The sequence below is a fragment of the Dipteris shenzhenensis genome, chromosome 4, assembly GCF_047967505.1.
Source record: "Dipteris shenzhenensis isolate YYH24624 ecotype China chromosome 4, Dip_SZ_1.0, whole genome shotgun sequence".
In the NCBI taxonomy this organism is placed as follows: domain Eukaryota; kingdom Viridiplantae; phylum Streptophyta; class Polypodiopsida; order Gleicheniales; family Dipteridaceae; genus Dipteris; species Dipteris shenzhenensis.
This window is the reverse complement of record NC_141599.1, coordinates 52,411,479-52,438,793: the sequence shown is the minus strand read 5'-3', so window position 1 is coordinate 52,438,793 and position 27,315 is coordinate 52,411,479. Positions and strand designations below refer to the sequence as shown.

Genomic DNA, 27,315 nt, shown 5'->3' with positions numbered 1-27,315 from the left:
CACGTCCGGCTATCCCCGACAGAAACTTTGGAATCCGGGTGTGTACTTTCCATGGTTTTGAACCAAGTCCTCCTGTTGGACATGTGCTTGGAAGCACCGCTGTCAACATACCAACCCTCTTTACCTTCACTGACTGCATATGCTGAACAATGTTCACTGATTAAAAACAACTGTCCAGTTGTCACATTGGCAGAATCATTCTTAGGTTCTTCTTTGTTCCTGGCTTCTCTCTTCCGCTTCTGATCCGCCTTCTTCTTTCGGCATTCTTTGGCGGAGTGGCCAAGCTTTTCACAGTAATAGCACTTTATTTTCTTCTTGCGGTCAGCATCCTCTAACTTCTTGGACTCCTTTGGCTTGCCTTTTCCAGGCTTGTCTTTGGCCACTGATGCCTTCTCGTCGATTTGCGTAAAGAGTTTCTCTCGAGCCTCCTCTTGAAGCAGGAGTGGGCCAAGCTCTTCAAAGGTGATTGGCTTAGTCCGTTGACCCGCAGTGACCGTAGTCACAAAACTTTTGAAACTCCGTGGCAACTTGTGGAGTGTGAGCAACGCCAATTGACTCGAGTCCACCTTTTGACCAACCGTTGCGAGCTGGTCCCGCACGACTTTCACCTTTGTCAGATGATCATGCACACTATCACCCTCATTCATATCAAGATTATAAAGCTGATGCCGAAGAGTAATGATATGAGCGGTATTATCAGTTTCATACAGCTCCTTCAGTATGGCCCACGCCTCTGAAGACGTCTTTGCCAACTGGATATGAGGAATCACAGCATCTGCGGTCATGCCAATAAGCATTGCTAAGGCTTGAGCATCCCTCTCCTCCCATGCATTGAGTTCATCCGCATTTGCTTCAACTAAAACTTCATCTCTTTTGTCCACAATGTCCTCCGGCTTCTCCTCGGTCCCAGTCACTATCTTCCACAGCTTCCGTGCCAACAGATGGCTCCGGATCTTGACTTTCCAGATTGGATAGTTCGTCCCATCGAGCTTTCCAGCTTCACCAAAACTGGGAATAAATGAAGAAGGAAGATGACTGGAGAAGGAGGAAGGACGAGCAATGGGTGTAGAGGCTTCTGAATGCTGATCCATCTCGGTGAATAGCAACCTGAACAGAAATTGAAGCAAAAAGATGTATTGACCTCCCGTGCTAGCCTGATCTGAAAACAGAATCGCCTTTTTGCCAAGGGACTCCTTCCTTCAAAGAGTGCTTTGATGAAGAAAAGTTGAGAGCCTATGGCTCTGATACCATGTTGAAGAATAGGAGGGAATGAATCACTCAAACCTCCACCCAAGATCTCTTCAACTCTTCCACACACTCAACTCAGATAGATGATCACAAATGCAATAAACACTCACTCAGAGATAACTTAAACGGAGAGAGAGAAAGAGTATATTCATCCACCGGAAGGTGGGCAGAAACTGGCTCCAAGGGAGCAATACAAAACTCAGCGAAGTGCTGGAGAAAACTGATGGAACTCTCTCTCACAAACTGAACCAGCTCTGAGTGCACAGCACAGCCTTGGAAGGAGGCTTTCAGTCTTGCACTGGATGCTGGAATGACTGAAGGAGTGGGCCTTTTATAGGCACTGCCCAGGCACTTTGGGTTGACCGACCAGCAGGGTCGGTACCCTGTCTGGTGGCCGATCAGATGGCCCTGGAAATCCGACCAGGGTTGGCCCTGGTCGGTGGCCCTGGTTGGGCCGACTTGGCCTGCCACAGGCCCCTATTTAAGGGTGCCCTGTGCAGCCAGTCTATGCAGCTGCAGGCACCTCCAAGTGAGGCCCAAGGCCCCCTGTTTCCCTGCTGTTGCAGGCAGCAACCAGCCCGTGTGCTGGTTGCCTATGATGCCAGCCTGAGTCTCTCTCTTTCCCGGCCCTCCTACCTCTCACTGCCCCTTGTCCCCTCAAATCGGGGGCTCACAGGTGGGCATAGTGAGATTCTAATACACACACACACTGCATCACAGCTGGGAATATTGTTAGAAATCACATAACAGAGGGTACCCGCAGCAGAAGATTGATAGAATAGCCGAGGATTTTGACTACGGAATCCAAAACTTCTTTACTTTGTGTACTCAATATACATGTGCAAGAATAAACAATGCTCCAACAGAGATATAGAACCAACAAATGTATTTCCGTCCGAAAGGACAAAATACAAAAGAAGTCCAGAGTCCAAATGTGGTCCTCTGTCCTTACCAAAAGTGTTGTCCTACTACCTCCGTGGCACATCTATATCCCTAAGCCTGCGTTTTCCTTGTCGAGATTTTGTAGACTTTAGTCACCGTGCCTTGATCCCTGCACCTTGCTGCCTTGAATGTCAGCCTAGGTGTGCAGCCCCTTCTTTCAGCTCCTCTTGCTCCTCCTGGATATAGGCCCAAGACCTGCTGCTGTGCTGCTCCAGTCTGCTCCACTACTGTTGGTCTAGTGGATATGGTATGCCCCCTTGAGGGGCTCCAGCCCCTGGTCGGGGCCCATATCTGCCCCAAAACCAGCGCAATATGGCCTGCACCAGATGCAATCCGCCTCTGTTCTGGCTATTCCCAGGCCTTGGAATCTCTGTACGGCCTCTGTAGGCAGCCCGTACAGCACGTGCCTGCCCCGCCCTCTGTCTGGACTCCTTTCAGCCCCAGATCTCTGGTCTCTTACCTGCTGCAGACAGTTGCATATGACCTACAACTACCTCGCCTCTGATCCGTACTGTTCTAGCCCTCCAGGGAGCATCCAACCTGCCAGGTATGTTATGAGGGGTGCTGCCCACATGGCAGCCTATGTGCTGCCCATGTGGCAGCACAGCATGGGGGGGGTGAGTGTGTTGGGGGGGATGGTTAACACATGGGCAGCATGTTGGCTGCCATGTGGGTAGCAAAGTCAAAGGGAAAAACCAATAAGAGAGGCCTCATATGGGGGATTACAGATGGGGAGGTGACTTTTCCAACAAATATCTGGGTTGTGCGCTGCAATTTTAGTGTTGGGGGCAGCAGATTCGGCCTGCAGCCACCCTCGTCAACATGTGGCGCAATATCATCCACACCTGCAGGCCACTTGGGAGCAAGGCATGGAGGGATCTAGGAAGACTTCCGGAAGGCGAGAGCATTTCTGCAAGGCATGGCTTGCAGGCATTTCTTACACTCTTGTGGATCGAGGAATCTGCTGATTCCATAGCCACCCACCCTGATTGGTGGCACCAGTTTCCGGAACCCCTTGGCAGCAAGCTGGGGCCTTGACAAGCAAGTGCATAGCAGCCAGCTGCCCCCTTCTGATTCATCAAGCATTGTTTTCTCAAGTTTTCTAAATAAAAGGCTCTTTTCTTTGGGGGGGAAAAAGGACCTGGCACTTGCACACGGTGGACAAAGCATCCTGTTTGCTTACACAGTTATTTTCTTTGGGGGAAAAAAGGGACCTGGCGCTTGCACAGGGCGGACCAAGCATCCTGTTCGCTTACAATGTCAGAATCTTCAAGGAACTAAGCTCTTCCCCTCAAAAGAGAAATGCCAAAGTGCCTTGAAATTGGACTTGGGGACCAAATCCCTCCAAGAATCCCAAATGCAAATAGCGAGGCTGCAGGCTGCAGCACGAACTGGTACCAGGATTGTCCTTGTCCCCAGCCTCTGTGTGCTCACCAAAGACCATGGGGCTGGTGCAATAAATCAGTCCTTGGTGATAAGTTTGCAGTTGCCAAAGTATATTGTGTTACGCTCTAGCCGAGGTAGCATGACCTCGGAAGAATCAGTCGACATTTCCCTTAAAGGATCTATATTTGTAATTATTGGTTTGCGCTTCATGTAAATGATCGGGAGGGAATTAATGTCAAGGTCCTAGGTGAGGGTTGATAGCACCAGACTAGGTGGATCTAAGGCTAAGGGCCTAATGCAAGGAATGTGCTCAGGGGCAAAGAATTTTAAAGCATCCCAAGAGAGGGGTGAAATGTTGCATTAGGAAGGCTCTATGATGATGACATGTGTCCATCTAGGGAGATGGGGCTTGTTGAAGCTAGAGAGAGAAGAGAATGAGCTCTCACGTAAGTTTTTGTGATTCGAATTCTCTGCCAGCTCTTGTTCTTCAGCAAGGTTGGCTGGGTGGAACAAAGTGGTGCTTCTCCCGTGATTTGCAGTAGGAAATAGAAGTAGGGTTTTACATTTGGTATCAGAGCTCAAGGCAAGAATTAGAGAGACGATCTGGGTGACGGAAGACCAGAGTTTCAAGAAAAGGCGTGGAGTTGTGAAGTTGAAAGACGAACGGTCGTCGAAGGACCAGAGCTAGGTGTGACGACTTTGTTATGCGTGACACCCAATGGACGATGTGGCTGTTCGATGGTCATCTCGCATTGCCTCAAGGAGATTGCGGGGTGTTAGGCGAAGGCTTTGGAGCACAGGTGATCTGAAGTGGTCAAGTACTAGGAGCGTGGAGCGATTCAGCTACTTGTGACCTCCACGTGACGGACAGACGGGATCGACGCTGACCTGCGACGGGTGACGACGAATTTGGAGGGGCGCTGCCCGTGATGACGAACAGCGTGATGGCTCATGTTCATCTTCGAGGAGACTTGTGGATGGGCGACCCGTAGCCAGAGAACGTAGGCGCAGGATATATGACGGAATGAAGGTTTGGTACGGGAGGCCTTCAATAAGATTCGTTGATGGCGTGACGCATGGTGGAGCGCTATTCGACGAGCAGTTGGCCACGTATTGAGGACTTGGACAGCGAGGGCGAAGCTGAGCGCATTTCCCTAGATCGTGCACACAGTGGGATTGTGTAGACAGTGCGGGAGACGGTTGGTTGGATTTGCATGGATCCAAGAAGGCTATGACGAAATCGTTGATGACCAGGGAGCTCTCTTTGACCTCCATCAATTCTGTGTTTTTTTTTTTCTTGATTTAGTCGGTTGATGCTCCGCTTTCATAAACAGGATCTCGTAAGTGATTAGTCCGCATGAAGCTTTGATGCTGTAGCAGGGACAGATTATGCCTATGTGCTTCAGTCATAGTTAGTTTGCAGGAGCTTCCCTAGGATAGGGAAAAGCGCTATTTGAGATATATGCCTGTATCAAATGCTTAATTAGTGTGAATCTGGGATTGCAGGAATTCCCTAGTATAGGGAATTGTGTCAGAGTGTCAGTACACTGAATTGCGTCAGTTTGTAAGTACAGTTTTCTAGCGGTGTTTTAAAAAAAAAAAAACAAAGCAAAATAAAACACCCATTGAACTGAATGGAAGCAGAAGAAGGGGCTTCCAGGAGGGACCCTGGTGAGTCAGGAGTCCGGTCGACCCAGCAGGTGTCGTGCCCAGTAGCTCATACCTTATCTGGCAGGATTGCATTGCTTGAGGATGCCTTGTAACTATTATTAGCGCAACAGTTACAGGCCAATGCGGGGCAGTCTGAACTTAGGAGAGCGATACACAGTATGTCTGCCAGACCTTCTCGAGAGGAGAAGGGAAAGGCTCCAATGGAACCGGAGTCTAGTGTCCATACGGTCGAGCCTAGGAAGGCTAAAGTACCAAATATTGTCAATTACAGGCCAGAAAAGTATTCTGGTCGGATGAACGACCGTAGTCCGATGTCATTGAGGCCTGGTTACACAAATGGGACGAGGTGTTCGCCATTTGTGAAATCAGAAATGACATCAAGAAGATCCGTGAGGCCACCCACATGTTTAGTGAGGCAGCGGATCAGTGGTGGATTAAGCAACAAAAAGATGGTGTAGCATCCACTACCTAGGAGGGGTTTAAAAGAGAATTCAGGAAACACTTCTTACCTCCTGATGAAGCATCCCTAGCTTGGGATCAATATAGGAACCTTCGTCAGAGAAATTTATCGGTGGCAGAATACACTGATAAGTTTCGAGAGAGCGTAATAAAGGTTGATGAACCCCTGCCTCAATCAATCCAAGTGAAGGATTTCATATTTGGATTGAATGATCGAATAAAAATGGAAGTTCGGGCTAAGTACGCGAACACGTTAGATGATGCAATAGCCATAGCCCTGAACTATGAAGATGCCAAGGGCAGCAGGCCAAGTGGGTTTGCACAGGTCGGAACCCAGTATGGGTATCCGAAGAAATCTGGATTTAAGAAGAAATGGATTAGTAGAGGGAGTGGTTCTCAGCCGAGTGGTCAAGCCAAGCAGGCGAAACCAACTGAAACTCCTAAATCAAGTACCACCATTGGAGTGAAAAGGAAAGTAACCCCAATGGCAGCACGGGCTTGGTCTAAGTCTCCCTTAAACCCAGAACAAAGGGAAAAAGCGAGGAGAGAAGGCTTATGTTTTGGTTTCCTTCAGCCTCATCAGTGGAAGGATTGTCCACGTAACAAAGATCGTCGGATGGCTGAGATGGCGATCTCAGAATGCGACATGGAGATGGAGGGAAGTCCCAGAGCGGAAGAGATGCATATTCAGCTAGCGGGATCTTCTCAGAGATTAGTACCTTGTTTGTTATGTGTGTCTGTTGCTAAGCTAGTAACGAGTGCACCTGATAACATCCTATCTAAGCCTGCAACAACGGGGTATACAGCCTTTAATGATACGGAGTTAATTAAAATGAAAGGGCAAGTGGCCAATCATGATGTCATTGTGTTGTTTGACTCGGCATCAACTCACAATGTGATTAACTCCAAGCTCGTGAAGAGGCTGAAATTAAAGACAAGTCCATCTGACTATGCGTATACAGTCAGGATGGCAGATGGAAGTTCAACCGAAGTATGGGACCAAAGGGTTACCCAGTTGGAGCTTCGTATTCAGGACTATTCTGAGAAGCTTGATTTTGAAATGACCAAGCTTGCTCATGGGGATATAGCCCTAGGTATGACGTGGCATTCTAGGAAGAATCCAGCCATTGATTGAAAAAAGCACGTATATCAATTCAAGATGAATGATGTGCTTTATGTCTTGCGAGGTGAGAAAGATATACCTCAGGGACCGTTGGTTTCCGTGATGGAAATCCGAAAAGCTCAAGAAGAGTTTTTATTCCTTTGTATAGCATCGGTAGAGCCGGTTGATGATTCTTCGGCTAGCACTGATGTTACACAAAGTGGTGAGATGGCCAAGCTGGCTAATCTTATAACAGAGGAGTTCTCTGAATATTTTAGGGATGAACTACCTTATGGGTTACCTCCAGAGCGGAATATTCAGCATAAGATTGAGCTGATCCCGGGGGCAGAACCTGTAAATAGACCTCCCTATAGAATGAGTTTTACTGAAGAGACGGAGGTGTGTAGACAATTGGAAGAATACCTCAAGTTGGGGCAGATTCAACCAAGTTTCTCACCTTTTGCTTCGCCAGTGATATTAAAGAAGAAAAAGGATGATACGTTTCGCCTCTGTATAGATTAAAGAGCATTGAATAATATCACTGTTAAGCACAGGTATCCGATGGCTCGGATTGATGATTTGCTAGATGCATTACATGGAGCTGTGATTTTCAGCAAGATAGATCTTAAATGTGGCTACCATCAGATCCGGATTAGAGCCGAGGATGTGCATAAAACCGCTTTCAGAAGCAGGTTTGGTCATTATGAGTTTTTGGTAATGTCCTTTGGACTTACCAATGCTCCAGCGACATTCGTCATGCTTATGAACGATTTACTACGTCCGTATATCGGAAAGTTTGTAGTACATTTTATTGACGATATTCTAGTATTCAGTAAAAGTATTACTGAGCATCGTGAACACTTGAGAATAGTGTTCAGTACTTTGAGGAAAGCCAGTCTTTATATAAATAAAAAGAAAACTATACTGTGTATGGTTAGGCTTGAATATTTAGGATTCATAATTACTCCACAGGGGGTGGAAATGGATCCGAAGAAAGTAACTGCGATACTGACTTGGCCAATCCCTCAGAGTCTGACCGCATTGCGATCATTCTTGGGATTTGTCTAATTTTATAGAAGGCATATCAAGGGATATTCCGAAATAGTATCGCCATTGACTGATCTGACCTCAGATAAAGTACCTTTTATATGGGGACAGAATCAACAAGAAAGTTTAACACCATAAAACAAGCTATGGTCTCAGGACCGGTGTTAAAAGTAGTTGATCCCCAGAAACCGTTGTTCCTGGAAACCGATGCAAGTGGCATGGCGGTAGGAGTAGTCCTCCTTCAAGAGGGAAGGCCAGTAGCCTTTGAAAGCAAGAAGATTTGTCCCTCTCAAAGGAATTGGCCAACTCATGAATTGGAGTTGTATGCTGTTATCCATGCTCTGAAAACATGGAGGCATTATTTGTATGGTTCAGAGTTTTATGTGGATGTGGATCATGATACTCTGAAACATTTTTGTAAACAGCCTGACTTGAGGGTGTTGGGGTAAAGGCACATAGCCAACCATTCATTAAAGATAGGACACCTATGACTGTCTTAAGACGGTCATAGGGTAAACCTAATCCTAATAAAAACAAATGAGTTTGTGGTGTGGCTTATCACTTCACACCCGCACACATTGGAGTCTTCTCACTCTCACACTCTCTCCCTTTTGCTCTTCTCCCCCCTTCAATCACTTTTAACTGGTATCAGAGCCAGCGCCTCGACCTCTATATAGCCATCGCCGTACGGACGTACGACGTCCGTACAGCTGGTGTACGGACGGACTTCGTACGGATCTGTTCAGGGCGCAAGCGCGGGCATCGTGCGTGGGCGCGTGGGCACAAGAGCGGCGCGGGCGCGGGCTGTGGCATGGGCACGGGAGCAGCTCGGTCGCGGGCACGGGCTGCGGCGCGGGTCGCGGGCCGTACAGCAGCTGCTGACAGCAGCAGGGCGTCGCCGCATCAAGTCAGCAGCTTCTCCACTTGGTTCAGGTGTCAAATCAAGGGGCTTTTGCCCAGACTTTGTTTGATAGCACTTGGGTTACCGACAGAGATCTTCAGATGCATTTTCTCCCCTTGGTATAAGGGTGATTGCTTGGGATTTATCCCATTTTCTGTTGCAGGTTTTGTGACAGACTGAAGTGTAATTTTTTTTTTTGGGTGTTTGCCAAGTGGTTTATGCAATTTAACTCAGTGCAATACCTCATCTGAGGTGGGAGAAGTGATCAGTACAGTCAGTACAGCAGTGTTTGTGCTTTGTCAGATGATTATGCATTGTTAAGCACTTGTTGAGCAGCTGCAGCAGTCTGAAATTACTGTTTTTTATGCCTCTTTGAGCACGGTACAGTGTGTCAGAAGGTACAGTATTTGCAGGGTCATTTACTGTTTTGCTGCAGATTTTCCCGACAGTAAAAAACAGCACCATTGAGAGTGCTTCTGGTTCTTGAATAGAGCAAGTTTTTTTTTGAGAAATCAGAATTTTTATTCAGTCCTTTTTTACTTCCAGGGAGTCAGGTACTTTCCTTATCTGATATGGCATCAGGGGGAAGTGATTCTTCAATTCTGAACATAAAGAAACTGGAAGGAGCACACAACTATGCATTATGGGCAGAACAGTGCTTGAATGTACTTCTGTTAAAGAAGATTGCTAAGCCCATAAGGGTGAAGGGTGTCAAGCCATCTGACATGGCAGTTGATGACTGGGAAGAGCTTGATTTGTCTGCAAGGGCAGCTATCATGCTCACTATTTCAGACACTCTTGTGTTCAATGTTCAGGCTGAAAAGACCTCTTATGGTCTATGGCAAAGACTAGAAGAATTGTATGCCCAAAAGAGCTCAGCCAGTAAGGTTTATTGGTTGAAGAAGCTGGTTGATCTTTGCATGAAGGAAGGTACAGCTATGACCTCACACTTGAGTGAGTTCAATGCCATCTTTACACAGCTGATTGCACAGGGGTTGAATCTTGATGAGGAGTTCAAGGCTACTTTCTTGTTGTGTACCCTCCCTGAGAGTTGGGACACTTTCAAGACCACCATGTCTAATTCAAATGTCACTCTTATATATGCTGATGTAGAGAGCTCTCTTCTTATGGAGGAGATGAGCAGGAAGAATAATGCGGGCAGCAAGTCTTCAAATGCTTTGCAGGTACAGGATAGAGGCAGGACTCAGCAGAAGGGGAGATCTGCTAGTAAGTCCAAATCCCGAAGTCAGTCCTGTGGTAAAAAGGAAATTGAATGCTTTTATTGTGGCAAGAAGGGACATGTGAAGTCTAAGTGCTTCAAGTTCATACGGGATCAGAAAGCCAAGAAGGTTGAAACAAAGGATGCAGGAAATGCAAGCAAAGGCAAAGGCAAGGCCAAGGCAGATGACTTGGATGCAGTGAATGTTGCAGCAGAGGACAGTGACAGTGACATACATGATGTTTTATGCTCTTCTGCTGTAATAGCACATGCCTTGGTTATTGATGGCCACGACATGCACACCTGGCTCTTGGATTCAGGTGCCTCTTTTCATGTTACTCCTCATAGGGAGTGGTTTACTTCCTACACAGGTACTCATGGAGTTGTTCATCTTGGGAACAACTATGCATGTCAGATTGCAGGGATTGGCAGTATACAGATAGTATTTCCTGATGGACGCATATTCATGCTTGATGGTGTCCGCCATGTGCCGCAAATCAAGAAAAATCTGATTAGCACTGGCTTATTGGATGACAATGGTTACCACACCACATTTGGGGATTCCAAATGGGTGATTACTGATGGCCAGACTGTAGTGGCTGAGGGTTTTAAGAGTGATACCTTGTACCCTCTTTATGTTTCCAGTGTGGGTAATCATGTTGTTGCCATAACCGAGCTGCCAAAGGTTTCATTGTGGCATAGCCGGTTGGGACACATGTCTGTTAAAGGAATGCAAGAACTATCACGTTTGGGTTATCTGCCGCCTCTTTCTTTTTCAGATTTGCCTACTTGTGATCATTGCATATTTGGCAAGCATTCTGTGACTCCTCATAAGAGGAGAACTCCCCAGCATAGAGCACCACTTGATCTAGTGCACACTGATTTGTGTGAGATGCCACAGTTATCACTAGGGGGTGCAAAATATTTTATTACTTTCATTGATGATGCCACACGCAAAGTGTGGGTCTATTTCTTGAAGCATAAGGGCGATGCCTTAGATGCTTTCAAGAAGTTTGTCGCTCAGGTTGAGAATCGAACAGGTCGTAGGCTGAAATGCCTCAGATCCGATAATGGGGGTGAGTATGTGTCACATGCTTTTGTGCAGTTTTGCCAAGCTAAGGGCATCAAACAGGAACTCACAGCCCCTCATAATGCATCTCAAAATGGTGCAAGTGAGCGGATGAATCGAACTATTCAGGAAAAGGTTCGATGTATGTTGTCTTATGCTGCATTACCCCATGGCTTTTGGGCAGAAGCCGTGCAAACAGCAGTTCACATTATTAATAGGTCGCCAAACAAGGCTTTGGAGTTGAAAGTGCCAGAGGAGGTGTGGTCTGGCAAGCCACCTTCATATAAGCACTTACGTGTATTTGGCTGCGAGTGCTTTGCTCATGTACGCAAAGAACTACGCACCAAACTGGATCCAAAGTCTATCAGATGCATCTTTATGGGTTATGGTGACGAAGGTGAAATGAGGTACAGATTATGGGATCCCGTTAAACGGAAGATTATACGCAGCAATGATGTCATCTTTAAAGAGGATAGTGTACACAAGGAACCGTGCAACCTGTGGAATACAGGAGGGTTATTTATGATGATGTTGGACAGCAAAGAATGCCCATTTATATGCAGTAGCAGCAGCCTGCTGCAGATCACCCTGTTCAAGAGGGTATACAGGCTGAAAATCAGCCAGATAATTTTGCCAATGATGCACCACTAGATATGCCAGCAGATGGGGCTGTAGAACAGCCAGATATAGTGGTACAGCCACCTGTCATGCATGAAGAGCAGGCTGGACAGCAGCCTAATCCGGAACATTTTGTTAGGAGGAGCACCCGTGCACAACGGCCTCCTGCCAGGTTTGTTCCAGGAGCCAATAATGTGGCTGATTTTATCATGCTGACAGATTGTGGTGAGCCTTCCAGCTTCAAGGAAGCTATGGGAAGAACAGAGAAAAAGAAGTGGGCGAAAGCCATGCAGTCAGAAATGGACTCCCTACTTCAGAATGATACATGGGACTTGGTACAGCTACCTGCAGGCAGAAAGGTTTTGCCATGCAAGTGGGTTTACAAAGTCAAAGTGGATTCAAATGCTTTACCAAGGTATAAGGCCAGATTGGTTGCCAAGGGATTTAAGCAGGAGAAGGGCATTGACTTTGATGAGATCTTTTCCCCTGTAGTCAAGATGACTACTTTGAGAGGAGTGTTAGCTCTTGTTGCTCAGGATGACATGGATTTATGTCAGATGGATGTGAAGACAGCTTTTCTTCACGGAGATCTCCATGATGAGATCTATATGAGTCAGCCAGAGGGATATGCTGTTAAAGGGAAAGAACAGCTTGTGTGTAAGCTCAAGAGGAGCTTGTATGGACTCAAGCAGGCGCCAAGAGAATGGTACAAGAAGTTTGATGCCTTCATGCAGTCCCAAGGGTATCATAGGTGTGAGACCGATCATTGCTTGTACACCAAACGGGCAAAGGATGGCAGTTTGATGCTACTCATTCTATATGTGGATGACATGCTTATTGCCAGTAAATCTCAGCATGAGATTAATGCTTTGAAGAAACAACTGCATAAGTCTTTTGACATGAAAGACTTGGGTGATGCAAATCATATTCTTGGCATGCGGATTACTCGTGACAGGTCCAAGGGACTTTTGTTTCTGTCACAAAAGGAGTACATTGACAAAGTACTGCAGAGGTTTAAAATGGAGGGGGGGAAGTCTATTAGTACCCCGTTGCCTCCACATTTAAAACTCAGCAGTAAGGACAGCCCCAGATCAGATGATGATAAGGCTGAAATGGCCAAGGTTCCGTATGCATCTGCAGTTGGTTCTTTGATGTATGCCATGGTTGCCACTCGTCCGGATATTGCTTTTGCGGTGGGAGTCATTAGCAGGTATATGGCAAATCCAGGCAAGCGGCACTGGGAAGCAGTGAAAGGTGTCTTGAGGTATCTCAAGGGTACCAAAGACGCATATGCTATGGTAGGCAGGATGCATTGGTGCATGGTTTTACAGATTCAGACTATGCAGGGAATGCAGATAACCGGAAGTCTACTACCGGTTATATTTTCACATTTGCAGGAGGTGCTATATCATGGGTGTCTCGGTTGCAGAAATGCGTTGCACTGTCAACCACTGAAGCTGAATATGTTGCAGCCACTGAGGCCTGCAAGGAAGCAATATGGCTTACTCGGCTGGTGGGAGATTTGGGCATTACAGGAGATATGCCAGTGTTGCATTGTGATAGTCAGAGTGCTATCATGTTGGCAAAAAATCCGGTCTTTCATCAGAAGACCAAGCACATAGAAGTGAAATATCATTTCATCAGGGAGGTATTGGAAGACAAGCGACTTGAGCTTGTGAAAGTGCATACTGATGATAATCCTGCAGATTTGCTCACTAAGAGCTTGCCTACAGAGCGGTTTGCACATTGCCGCCACATCATGGGATTAGGATGAGACCATTCTTATTTTATGGTCTTGTATACAGTAACTGTATATTGCTGTAATTTTTTATTCTTTTCTCCCCTTTAGGCACATTGGCCTTTAGGTGGGAGGTTGTTGGGGTAAAGGCACATAGCCAACCATTCATTAAAGATAGGACACCTATGACTGTCTTAAGACAGTCATAGGGTAAACCTAATCCTAATAAAAACAAATGAGTTTGTGGTGTGGCTTATCACTTCACACCCGCACACATTGGAGTCTTCTCACTCTCACACTCTCTCCCTTTTGCTCTTCTCCCCCCTTCAGTCACTTTTAGAGGGGCCGCCAAGCTAGGTGGACAGAGCTCATGCAGGAGTTTAATTTAATGATTCGGTACCGAAGAGGAAAAGACAATAAGGTTGCTGATGCGTTGTCTTGCATTATGCACAACTTAAGTTTCACGGTATTAGAGAGTGCTCTAATGATCGAGATTAGAGAAACTCAAAAGGTGGACGAGTTTGTCCAGAGCTTATGGCCTAAGGCTCATGTGTTAAAACCCGGGGAAAATGAAAAGGATGACCTGGCATCCAGAAAAGGCCAAACATATGCAAGATATACCATAAGGGATGGTATGCCATAAAGAAATGGCAAGGTTGTAGTACCTAGTCAGAATAATCTCAAGCAGAGAGTCATTCGACAGTGCCATGATAGCCCGTGTGCGGGACATCCAGGGGTTGAGAAGACATATGGTCTCGTGAAGCGAGATTTCTTTTGGCAAAAAATGAGAAAGCATATTCATGAATATGTGACACGGTGTTTCTCGTGTCAGGTAAGTAAGGCCGAGCGGGTGAAGCCACCCGGACTTTTACAACGCTTGGAAATACCACTAAGTAAGTGGGAGAGCATTTCCATGGACTTTATTGTAGGGCTATCTACAACACAAGGAGGGTATGATGCTATCCTTGTGGTGGTTGATCGTCTAACCAAGATGGCTCACTTCATTCCGACTAGAGAGTCTGTTAGTGCCCCGCAAGTGGTGGATTTGTTTATTAGACATATATTTCCTCTGCATGGATTGCCTAGATTCACAGTGTCAGATAGAGATGTCAGATTTACCGGTCATTTTTGGACAGTGGTATTTGAGACGCTAAGGATTGAGTTGGAAATGAGTAGTGGGGATCATCCTGAGACGGATGGTCAGACGGAGAGAGTCAACCAGACTTTAGAGGATATGCTGAGGGCATATGTGTCATTGAGGCGACATACATAGGACAAGTGGTTGCCATTGTTGGAGTTTGCCTACAATGATAGAAAACATTCCTCTACCGGGATCAGTTCGTTTGAGCTGAACTATGGTTATAGACTAGCAAATCCAACTATAGTTGGAGTACCTCAGAAAGTGCCTAGTGCCGCGAACTTTGTGGTTCAGATGCGGGAAGTGCTAGCACTTGCGAGAGCTAATATCCGCCAGGCTATGGATAGAGCCAAGGTGTATGCGGATGAAAACCGGTCTATAAGAGTATTTAAGGAAGGAGAAAAGGTTTTTCTCAGAGTTCTTTCGCACTTGAAGTCGTTGACTTCAAGAGAGTGTGCTAAGTTATCACCTCGATACTGTGGGCCGTGGTTAATTCTAAGGAGAATAGGCAAGGTAGCCTATAAACTGGAATTGCCACAGGGGTGTAAGGTGCACCCGGTTTTTCATGTTTCGCTCTTAAATAAATTTTTACATACAGGTGACTCACTAATCGAAGGTGTGGTTTTGTTTCAAGAGATAGAGGATAATGCAAGGCGCAAACCAACAAGAATCTTGGACCGAGGAACAATGCAAATATGAAATCGGAAGATACCCATGGTGTTGGTTGCATGGCATGGTCAGCCTCTATCCGAAGCTACCTGGGAATCCATATACCAGTTGCGGAGAGTGTTCCCAGATTTTATCATCGAGGACGCTGATGTCTGAAGAGGGAAGGAATGTTACGCTCTAGCCGAGGTAGCATGACCTCGGAAGAATCAATCGACATTTCCCTTAAAGGATCTATATTTGTAATTATTTGTTTGCGCTTCATGTAAATGATCAGGAGTGAATTAATGTCAAGGTCCTAGGTGAGGGTTGATAGCACCAGACTAGGTGGATCTAAGGCTAAGGGCCTAATGCAAGGAATGTGCCTAGGGGCAAAGAATTTTAAAGCATCCCAAGAGAGGGGTGAAATGTTGCATTAGGAAGGCTCTATGATGATGACATGTGGCATCTAGATCCATCTAGGGAGATGGGGCTTGTTGAAGCTAGAGAGAGAAGAGAATGAGCTCTCACGTAAGTTTTTCTGATTCGAATTCTCTGTCAGCTCTTGTTCTTCAGCAAGGTTGGCTGGGTGGAACAAAGTGGTGCTTCTCCCGTGATTTGCAGTAGGAAATAGAAGTAGGGTTTTACATATTGCCAGCCTTCCTTGCACACACTCATAGTATACTATGCATCATTATGTGGAATAGGGACACATCGACACCTGCAAACCACAGTGAACCAAATAAGGAATGTGCTGGAAATGAAATCTGGGGTCCCTTTTACAGAGCAGAACTAGACTGTTCAGCACGCCCATCTGCACCAACTGCTTAAAGGCCGTAGATTATTATGAGATGTGGTGTTGGAAATGAAGGAAAGAATCTCTCTAACCTCACAACCTATGCGGAATAGGAACAGCTCCGTCTCACACTCAATGATGCAGACCACAATTGAATACCTCACTCAAAAGATAGAGCATAAACAGCATACACAAGTGTGTGGGCACAACACAGCTCAAGGTGAGCACAAAAGGACCAGCAAAGGCTGGACTGCCAAAATTGCAAACTCTCTAAGCCTTCTCTTGCTCCATGCTGCCTGTGTTTGGATTTTGTGGCTGATGGAGAAATAAGACAGGGAAGGGGGCCTTTCATAGGGGGTTGTAAAAGCAAATTTTCATTTTCAGAAGAATTAAATAAATACCGAAAGGGGTGCCAAAGCATTTGGGGTCAATCTGCATCTCTTGCATTTGTTTTCTGAGCAGGGCCACTCCAGCCTCCCTTTGTGTTTTCAAAGTTGTTTCTTGTGTTTTCAAAGTTGTTTCTAAGTGATGTTTAACTAATGGAAGTGGTTGGAAATTATGTAAATAGTGTGGGTGCTTAGATACTTACAATTTACTGCTCTTTAGTTTACTGAAGGCCAATTTGAGAGTTGATGCTGAAGAGTCAAGATCCGGATGTATTATGTCTCATACAGATCCTTCAGAATGGCCCACACCTCTTTTGATGTGTCGGTCATTTGGATATGAGGAAATATTGAGTCCATTGTAGTCCCTATGATATTGGCCAGGGCATGGGCATCTCTATCCTCCCACGCTTCGAGTTCATCTCCGTCTACTGGTACGAGTATGCTCCCCTTGTTCAACATATCCTCCGGCTCCAACTCACCTGACTGAACTTGAGTTGCCCTCCTTCTCAGAAGAGCACAATCCTCCAGTCGTGGAAGTCGATTCCCAAGAGCCTCGAATCAGGGTCATCCTTCAGTAAGGACTTTGCCTTTAAGTTCCCACACTTGTGAGCGTCCTACTCCGACACCATGTTAGAAATCGACCAATAGAGGGTATGCACAGTAGAAGGCTGATAGAATAGCTCGGGAGCTCACACAGTTTGTGTGTGTGGGTGGAATCACAAACTTCTTTACTTAATGTGCTTCACATAGGTGTTGTGCCGACTAGCAAATAGACAATTATCCAAGCTAGGTATAGAATCCACCAAAAGAATATATTTCTGTCCAAAGCTATGGGCACAATACAATAGATAGATCCAGAGTCCTACTAGGATGTGGTCGTCTGATCTTGCCAAAGTTTCTTCTACTATTTGCCAGATCTCTGAGCCCGCGTGCTCCACCTCGAGCTTATGTAGACTCTCCTTCCAGATTTCATCACCTTACTGCCTTGGTAGACAGCCTAGGGTTCAGCCCTAAGTGAACTCACTCTGCAACACCTCCTTTGCCTCTTGGATGGAGGCCCAAGGATGAGGCTACTGCTGCTCCTTCTGCTCCCTTGCTTGATGACTTGTTGGATGTGTAATTGAGGCCCGAAGGCCTCCTTTTATAGGGGCAATCTTGTCCTAAAACCGGCCAACTCCTTGCCCTTGCTGGTTGACTCAGCCTGCCTCCCAACTGACTCCACCCATAAATGGGGATGTGGGCACACTTTTTAGGCTGTGTGCTGGCCAACCAGCCAGCCCAGTCCTATAAGGGCAAGGCCATGTTAGGAGCAATGCGATAACGGAGCAACGATGCAAGAATCGGAATACGTAAAATACACAATACAGAAGCGCACAGAATGGAAGAGACAAAGAGGCACCGATATGTGAGGAGATGGTGAGTGAGAGAGAGCAAGAGAGAGTGAGAGCTGGAAGCTTGGAAGCTGAAAGCTTAGTTGCAATAGAAGAGTGTGAGAGTGCAACACAATGAGAGAAGGACAAGGTTTTGTCCTAGTGACAAAACCTTAGTAGTCACTAACGATAGTTAGTGAACTAACTGCGGTTAGGGGGAAAAACCTCTTAAAGAGGGAAAAGTGCCCCTAACTAGCTTATTATATTACATTGGTCACTGCTGAATTATATCTATAATTCTAACACCCCCTTGCAGTGCCAATGTCATGTACAAGGCTGATCAATCACCAAACGGATGTAAGTTCAGGGCACTGTGAAATGCCTCAAACTTTTCACGTGGTAGTGCTTTGGTGAAAATATCTGCAACATTGTCATGTGTGGACGCAAAGATCATATTGATCTCTCCTACATGCAACTTCTCTCTGACGTAGTGATAGTGAACCTCAATGTGCTTCGTGCGAGCATGAAACACTGGATTCTTTGCCACTGCAATGGCACTTTGACTATCAGTGAGAATTGGAGAAGGCCCCTCCAAATACAGATGAAGATCAGCAAATAGACGTAGCAGCCAGACACATTCAACTGTTGCTGTGAAAGCTGCCCTGTACTCAGCTTCACATGATGAGGTAGCCACTGTAGATTGTTTCTTGCTCAGCCAGGAAATGCAAGATTTACCCAAAAAGAAACAATTGCCACTAGTGGACTGCCTAGTGTCATAATCACCAGCCCAATCTGAATCACTGTAGGCATGCATCTGCAAGTCACCCCCCCTGGGAAATAGTAAGCCAAAAGACTTTGTGCCCTGCAAATAACGGAAGATGCGTTTAAGTGCCTGCCAATGCATAGTTTTTGGGCTGTGCATGTACCTGCTCACCTGAGATACTGCAAACTGAATATCAGGTCTATTGTTGCAGAGATATATGAGGCATCCAACAGCCTGACTATAAAGTGTGGCATCAACTGATTCTCCTGCATCATGCATTGTGAGTTTCAGCCCTGGCTCCATGGGAGTGGCTATGGGCTTACACTCATGCATGTTAAATCTGTCCAAGAGTTTCTGAACATACTTGGACTTAGACATAACAGTGCCACGTCTCTCATGAGAGAACTGGATCCCCAAATAAAAGTGAAGCAGCCCCAAATCTGACATGTCAAAGTTGGTCTGCAAATCAGCTTTGAAATCTGCAATTTTTTCTTCATTGGACCCTGTGAGCAGTAAGTCATTGACATAAAGAAGGATGACCAAAATTTCCCCCCCATCCATCTTGATGTAGAGGGTGCTCTCAGTAGGACTATTGTGCAGCCCCTTGCTGGTAAAAAAGGCATGGATCTTGGCATACCATGCACGAGGGGCCTGTTTCAGCCCATATAAAGCTTTGTTGAGCCTGCATACTTGAAGTGCATTTGCTGTAATTTCAAAGCCCGGAGGTTGTTTGACATACACCTCTTCCAGCAAGTCCCCATTTAAGAAGGCTGTTTTTATGTCCAACTGATGAACATTCCACTCAAAATGTGCAACCATTGCAATAACTGATCGGATGGTGGTCATCCGGGATGTAGGAGCGAATGTCTCCTCATAATCTATGCCCTTTTTCTGAGCATAGCCTTTAGCAACTAGCCTTGCCTTATATCTGTCAATGGAGCCATCTGGCTTCCGTTTGACCTTGAAAACCCATCGTGTGCCAATGGCATGTTTACCCTGTGGCAAGTCCACAACATCCCAAGTCTGTTTTTTTGCAATGGACTGCAACTCATCGTGCATGGCATTCATCCAATGCACATTATCCTTTGTCTCTTCGAATGTGGCAGGCTTCTCCTCATCAAGGATAGTACCTGCATATGCTGATTCCACTGAATTAGCACCTTCCATGTGCCTTGCTGCATTGCGAGTCCTGCCAGATAACGGAGCATCAATTTTACTCTCCCCGAGAGTCTGTAACAGCCAGTTTGGGACTGTTTTTGCTGCATGTATGTTTGCAATTTCTTGCTGCACCACCTGTTCCACTGCCTGTGGAGGGGGCAAGACATCCTGTGGCGGAACTGAAGCATCTGGAGGTTGCTGTAAATTTTGATTTGCATCAGAAAAATCAGCAGGGGAACCCAAGGCAATGGGTAGCAACCCCTCAAAGACATCCTCTGAAGACGAAGGCATTTGAAATTCAGCCTGAGTGTGAGCTGAATTTTCAGAAAATATCACATCTCTACTTACTACGATCTTGCGTGTAGCAAGATTGTAGAGACGGTACCCCTTGCTTTCTGCACTGTATCCAACAAATATGCATTTGATGGCTTTATCTGACAACTTGTGCCTAAATTCAACTGGCACATATGCATAAGCAAGGCATCCAAAGACTCGGAAGTGATCCACTGAAGGCTTCCTGTCATTCCAGACCTCATAAGGAGTTTTTGTTTTTAAAGCCTTAGTGGGAGCCCGATTCAAAATGTAATTGGCACACATCAAACCCTCTAGCCAGAATTTATGAGGCATGTGTTTGCTTTTCAGCATACATCTGTCCATCTCCATGAGGGTTCTATTTTTCCTCTCAGCTTTGCCATTTTGCTGAGGGGTCAGCTTGACTGTGAGCTGATGCACAATACCCTTGCCTTTGAGAAAAGCATCAAAAAACTCTCCAAAATCTGCCAAAAGTGCTTCAAACACTCCAAGAAAGGCAGTATGAACTGAATACTCCAAAAAATGCTCTCCCAACACAAAAGCCCCAATTTGTGGCTTGAAATTGCAACCAGAAAGGGGCAAAATTACTAAAAGCCCCAAATCTGCAATTTCTGAACAAAAGCCCCAAATTTCAGACTAGATCTGCAGAGCTGTCTGCAAAAGCTCCAAATTTTAGACAAAATCTGCAATTTTTGCTCCAGATGTAGCTCCGAAACTACACAATGATTGCAATGTCTGCAACATACAAAATGCCTCAAATGTACTCCCAAAAAAATTGAGCCAAACTATGGTTTTCTGCAAGATGTGCCTGCCAAAGAACACCTGCAGATGAAGGAAACCCCGTGCAGATCTGCAGATACAGATCTGCAAGTACAGATTGTACGGATGAACAAGTTGTTGCCACACGTGTGGTACTGAAGATCTGCACGTAGAACTACGGAAGGTACGGTTGGTACGGTAAGTACGAAAGCAACGATTGCAGGTATGGCTGGTACGGTAAGTACGGAAGCAGCGAATGCACGTATGGTATGGTACTTACGATCTGGTACGGCAAGTACGGAAGCAACGGTGCAGGTACGGTCAACTATGACGAGCTGTACGGCAAAACTGTACGGGGGCTGTACGGCTAACCGTACAGTTTGGCGATGATGTACGGTGAGCAGGTCTGCAAGGCGTTGTACGGACGACGATGGAGTACGACAGTGCTGTACGGTGGGCTGATTTGTACGGCGGGATTTCGTACGGACTGTACGGACGAGATGATGCAGGCTGTAGCTGGAGCTGGACGGGGAGATTGGAGCTGGAGGCAAAGAGTAGGAGCTGAAGGGAGTAGGGAGCACGGAGCTCTTGAACCCGCTCTGATACCAAATGTGAGGAGAGGTGAGAGAGAGCAAGAGAGAGTGAGAGCTGGAAGCTTGGAAGCTGAAAGCTTAGTTGCAATAGAAGAGTGTGAGAGTGCAACACAATAAGGTTTTGTCCTAGTGACAGAACCTTAGTAGTCACTAACCATAGTTAGTGAACTAACTGCGGTTAGGGGGAAAAACCTCTTAAAGAGGGAAAAGTGCCCCTAACTAGCTTATTATATTACATTGGTCACTGCTGAATTATATCTATAATTCTAACACGATATACGTGGTTCACCCAATGTGGGCTATGTGCCCGGAGAAACAGCCAGTCTTGTGTCTTTCTTATCCAGCAAGAGAGAAGATATAAGAGACAAGCAGTATATCAACTGCTTTCCTACTATGTGAGCCACACACTTATCTTACAATTTTGACCACACAACTCATAAGCAACTCATGCACCATTCTTCATGTATTTTTGGCTTCGGGGGCGTTGCCCCTGAACCCTTGCCAAGCCCCCCCCCCCCCCCCCCCCCCCCCTTGGAACCCCCTGGCGACATCCTAGGGGCATTGCCCCCTCCCTACCCCCCCTTCATGGAATGGGTATGTATAAGCACGCTTGGGTCCAAAGCACGGCCAAAAATCAATCTCTGAAAAAATATCAGGCTCCACATACAATAGGCCATGCCCATTTGCAGCCCACTTGCTACTCCTTTTGGCCACTTGGATGCCCTGCATACCTGCCCTCTTGCCAGGCCTATTGCATGCCTTGGATCTGCCCACAAACCTGTCTAGAGGCAGGCGCCTTTCTTGCTGCAGCACCCCACTACGTGGCAGCCCTGTATCTCCTGCGCAATCAGGTACTCTCCCCATGTGGACAGCCTTTGGATCTCCTTTTGCCAGATCTGCCCTAGGTCTCCCCCTCCCCCATGCTCTCCTTATTTGGGGGCTTACAGATGGCGAGGTGACTTGTCCAACACCCCATGAGCAACCTATAAATAGGGCTTCCAGGGGTTGCCTTTGTTGTTGCTGCTGCGCCCTTTCCAGCCCACTTTGGAGCCCCTTCTGTGCAGCCATATGCTTCTTGATGCAGCCCATAATCCCTCCCCCTCATAGGCAAGTGCCTCCCATGTCCTCGTATGGGGCTCAACAGGTGGGGGACATTGACTCCCAACCCCTCCTCTCAATGACGCCAATGTGCGCTGATCCCCATGTATCAAATGAGGTGTTCCATCTGCTCCCATGGGGGAGCCTTTGTGAATACATTGGAAAGATTGTCGGTGGTTGGATAGTACATCATCTCCATGATGTCGTCGATGATAAGCTTGCTACGAATTGGTAATGGACTTCAATGTGCTTCCTCCGTTGCATGAAAAAATGGATTCTTCGCGATGGCTATACAACTCTGGTTGTCACATATGACCACCATTGCCTCCTCCTGAGTTCGTCCGTATCCTCAAGTATCCACCTGAGCCACCTCGTCTCACATGCTGTAGTGCAAGCAGCTTGGTACTCCGCCTCTGTAGAAGAAAGGGCAATTGAGGGTTGTTTCTTGCTCAGCATCCAACAGCTCTGAAGAGTCATGAATGCTCAACTTTGCCCGGCCTCCATCGGTGTCACAGTCTCCTTGTTGTTGGTCCTTTCTCATGTTGTCACAGTGGTGATGAAACCCTCGAAGTTGCGAGGTCGCATACCAAGTGTTAGCAGTGCCAAGTAATTGGAATCCACCTTCTGACCAACTGATGCTAGTTTTGATCTCTTACCACTTTGACTTCCGTCAAAGTGGCCATGTACCGACTCTCCCTCGTCCATGCTCATATTGAATAGCTGGTGCTGTAGAGTCAATATACGAGAAGTATTGTTAGTCTTGTATGAGTCCTTCATAGTGGCCCATGCCTCCAGTGACGTATTTGCCATTTGGATATGAGGAATCACAGAGTCTGCTGTTGTCCCTATGATTACAGCCACGGCTTGGGCATCTCTATCCTCCCATGCTTCGATTTCATTTGCGTCTACCTGCTCAAGGATCCTACCCTTGTTGTCTAACACATCCTCCGGCTTTGCCTCCATTCCTGTTGTCAGCTTCCACAATTTCTGTAACCGACCTTTGTCCGACAAAGGGCAGTATAATTGACACTATTATCTCACAAATCTGAAATACAGCCAACTTGAACCATTGCCATTGCCCACAAACAAAACTTAGAGCATATAACTTCACAGCATAGCATTACTGAACCATTTAAGACAAGGGAGGCTAGAATGCCCCTACTCAAAAACATGAAAAGCTACACGTGTTGGTCCCAACACTTGGCGCCCCTTGCGGTATTTATTTAATTACTGGTTAGCTCAAATACAAGGGACTCCCTTCAAGAGCTCACCCGCAGGTGCAACCGAGTACAATGCCAACCCGTGGCTGTGCCAGTGATCAACTCCAAGTGCTATGCTCTTGTTTCCCTTTAATAGACATGCATAACAGAAGTAGAACAACCTGACAGCATGCCAAGCAATGCATCCATATCCAACCCACTACTGAGCCCAAGGCTTGCCAATACACCCCCAGGAAGAGAGTATCACAACCAGTGCCCTGATCCTCTCCCGGGCCAGTGGCAGGGCTTCCAACCTTGCAAAATATCAGTAAGAATGACAGTATCATAGAGCAGAAAGAGAGAGAACAATCCAGCCAACAGAAAGAGCGTGTTTCAGCCCGGAACAGCCTCAGAAGTTGGTTGAATAGACAATAGACTCTGGTAGGAGGGAGCTGCCTATGACTGACTTCCAGCACCAAAAAAGATCAAGAAAGAGAGGGTTCAGCAAGCTGAAACAGATCCGCCATGATTGTGTCCACCAGAATGGAGATTCCAGCCCACCAGCACCTCAATTCTCAGTGTGCCTTGCACCAGACATGAGCTAGAAGTGAGGCGTCCAAGAATATGGCCTCAGATGCAAGAAAGGAAGCTTTTGTCGTGAAGAAAGTCGAGAAAACCTCCGGAAATGGCCAAGAATGGAGGTGTCCAGGTCCAGGAAACATGCCAGCAGCAGGGAGCACCAAGGGGAGGAGAACTGTCGCGAAGAAAAGTCCAAAATCCACTTCAGCCAGCAAGAGAGAAGCTGCAAAAATCCACCATCTTCAGAATGAGGGACTTTTGGTAGGGGTGAAGACCAAAACAGCATGGAAAGGAAAGGAAGGGCTCCAGAGGTGACACCCAGGTGCCACAAGGCAAGCAGAGAGGCCACACTAGCTCCACACACAGACACATGGCAAAATGAGGCGTGGGAATTTAATGCCCCTAGGGGGGTCAGTTGGCAAACCATGACCCTAATGCTTGGGAACCAATGACCCTAGTTTGTAGGATCTCTAGGGGGTCAATTTTTAAAGGATGACCCCGCTGAACCAAACCAATAACCTTAGAAATCTAGGAGTTGCACTTATTGCACATGAAATCATAGGTACCTTTTGGGCTTTAACTAAGGCCCCTAGCCTGGCACCCTAGGCTAAATTCAACTGTCAGTTAGTTTGGACACTTCACCATCACCACCACGTCCCCGTGACAACTTCTGAGCCACAAGATGACTCTGGATCTTTACCTTCCAGATGGGATAATTGGTCCTTGAGCTTCCTAGTATAAGGCGAACATGACTGGAGGAGGAAGTATGAAGAGCAGTGGCTGAAGAGGTTTATGACTTTTACATGTCTGCTGCTATTTTCACACAGCACAGAATCTCCGAATAAAGCGTGCGGCAGATAGAATAGAACTCTGCAAATCTGAATCCATTACGTGTATGGTATGTAAATGTAGTAATGGCAGGCTAGGGTTTTCTTGTTTTAGATGTCATGCGATTGATTTTATGTTAGTGATTGACCAATAGAACAAATCGAATATTGCACGTAAGGCATGCCATGCAATGTGGATTTTTAAAATGCATTTGAGACTGATTAGCATTTCCCTCCCCCCTCCCCCTTTTTCTGGCAGGCGGAAAGTGCTATGGCAGCACTGAACTGCAGTGGTGCTGTATTAGGGTCTCTTCCAATCAGGTACAAATGTCTGCGACTGATAACCTTGTATTGCACACACTGCATCTAGGAAGTTGTCAAGTGCTTCTAAAATATCAGTCAGTTTTTCTTTGTGTGATGTGTACTCAGGTTATTTCCTAAAATGATCCCTTTTGCAAGACAAGGGTTTTTGTGCTGTTGTGTGCTTGTTTCATGTGTTTTTTTTGCTTGAACTAGAGCCACAAGACGAGAGCTAGTAGTGGCCAGAATTCTGAACCTTTGCAAATCTATTTTCAATCTCATTGGGTGGTTTTGCTGTGAGATCTCCTGTGAAATAGTCATCTTTCAAATATGCAGCTGCCTTGTGTGGAGGTGGCATGCTATAGGGAAGTGAGACCACTCTTAAATGTATTTATCAGATGATGCATCATTTTCTGTAGCCTAACACTCCTTAAAACTTTAATATTGCTTCAAGGGGTGCTACTGTAGTATTAGAGCAAGTTGAGTGCTTCTTTAAGCTTTATTTGTCACATCTGTTTTAAAAGAAAACGAAAGAGAGATCATGTTTGTCATCATGTTACAAGGTTTCTTTTTCCACCAATTTTTAGAAAGAGAAATCCTGAAAAAGGAGATGATTATCAGCTTTGGATCGAAGCTCAATGTTTTCATTAAGCAAAGCTAGGCAGATTTTTTTGTTTTCCTGACAGGTACTTACACTGACAATTGAGTTTGTTTGTTTTTCCTGCAGAGTCAGCCCTTCAAAAACTCCAGTGAGACCTTGCTCTTTACGGTCGTCTTTGATCTAGTATCGGTTTAAAATTGAGAGGGGAGTGTTTTGACATTTTTTAGCTTGTCACAAGGGAGAATTGGAAGTGATTGTTGGTCTGTCAATCCTTCTAGCTAGCTTTCCAGCTTCTTTCTGATATCATACAAGGCGGACTAGGTGTACTTTTAGTTGTCGTGAGATCAGACAGGTATGACTGCAAGTGCCTAAATGACAGGGATTGAGCAGGATTGCCATCATTTCTTTCTTTTGTTCACTCCCCTGACTGCTTGAAAAGATAGGGCCTCATCTTATTCATTTACTACCAGAGCTCTAATAACTTGCCATGTTCTCGTCCTGATTGGGAGTATCAACTATTTCAAAACAAGGAATGCTCTACATTCCTTAAAATAGTTGCTATTTAAAAGGATGTCGGCACCTTTGGGTCTATTTCCCAGAAGGATAGCGCTTGAAGTGCGAGGTTTTGTGCTTTCTTAGCTTCAGAAAGGGCTCTGGTTAGTGACCGGTCATAAAGATGGATCTTTATCCATGTTGCCAAAGGGCACGGATTCTTATTTATACGTTTGATGTCATTTATGACTGGATTTCTCATGAATTGTGTCTAATGTGAATATAGTCTCTTGAGATGGTTCATGATATGTATTGTGACATTTCTCTTTATTGTGAGTGATCACATGCCTACGGTGGCTTTGGGCTTATGCCTATGATGTTGAAAAAAGACAATTGAGGGATGTGTGTGTGTGTGTGTCCGTTTGATATTATAGGGGGTTTGAGGGTTCAAGATTGAGTTCTCTGGTATTTTTAAACCTCCAGTAAGCAAGCACACTGATTCTATGTGATGGCAACATTGTGATAAAGTTGGTTTGCTTGATTGTTAAATTACGACCAATTTATGACTTCATCTGTATCCAGGTCTCTCTAAAAGCTTGGATTTCCATTTAAAGATATGAAAGCGTAGAGGGATGTGCTAAGAATTACATGGATTTGGATCAGAGGACGCAGATTGCGACTCTTAACAATGGTTGATTCTGGTTTTGAAATGGGCGTTGAGAAATTCTAACCTTACTTCTAATTCAGAATGAAGTGGAAAGGTAAATCTTGAAATTTCAGTAGGAATTTAAAGATTGCCGTGGTAAGTTATGAAGGAACTTGGTACTCAACAGCATGCTCCAAGGGACTCCCAATGTCAAAGATTTTGGGAAAGACACCAGTACCTGTTGGGGAATTGA

At 45.9% G+C, this 27,315-nt stretch overlaps 1 protein-coding gene across 1 annotated transcript in view; it reads left to right on the top strand.

The window, feature by feature from the left end:
* LOC147903021 (polyadenylate-binding protein-interacting protein 12-like) overlaps positions 1-26,758 on the top strand; it is a 44,732-nt gene extending 17,974 nt beyond the window's left edge. The window contains exons 9-10 of the mRNA XM_087374116.1: positions 25,283-25,344; positions 26,051-26,758. Coding sequence (XP_087230242.1) covers positions 25,283-25,344; positions 26,051-26,108 — 120 coding nt within the window. The 3' untranslated portion in view covers positions 26,109-26,758. The remainder of the gene's footprint in view (positions 1-25,282; positions 25,345-26,050) is intronic.
* Positions 26,759-27,315: the final 557 nt, after the last annotated feature.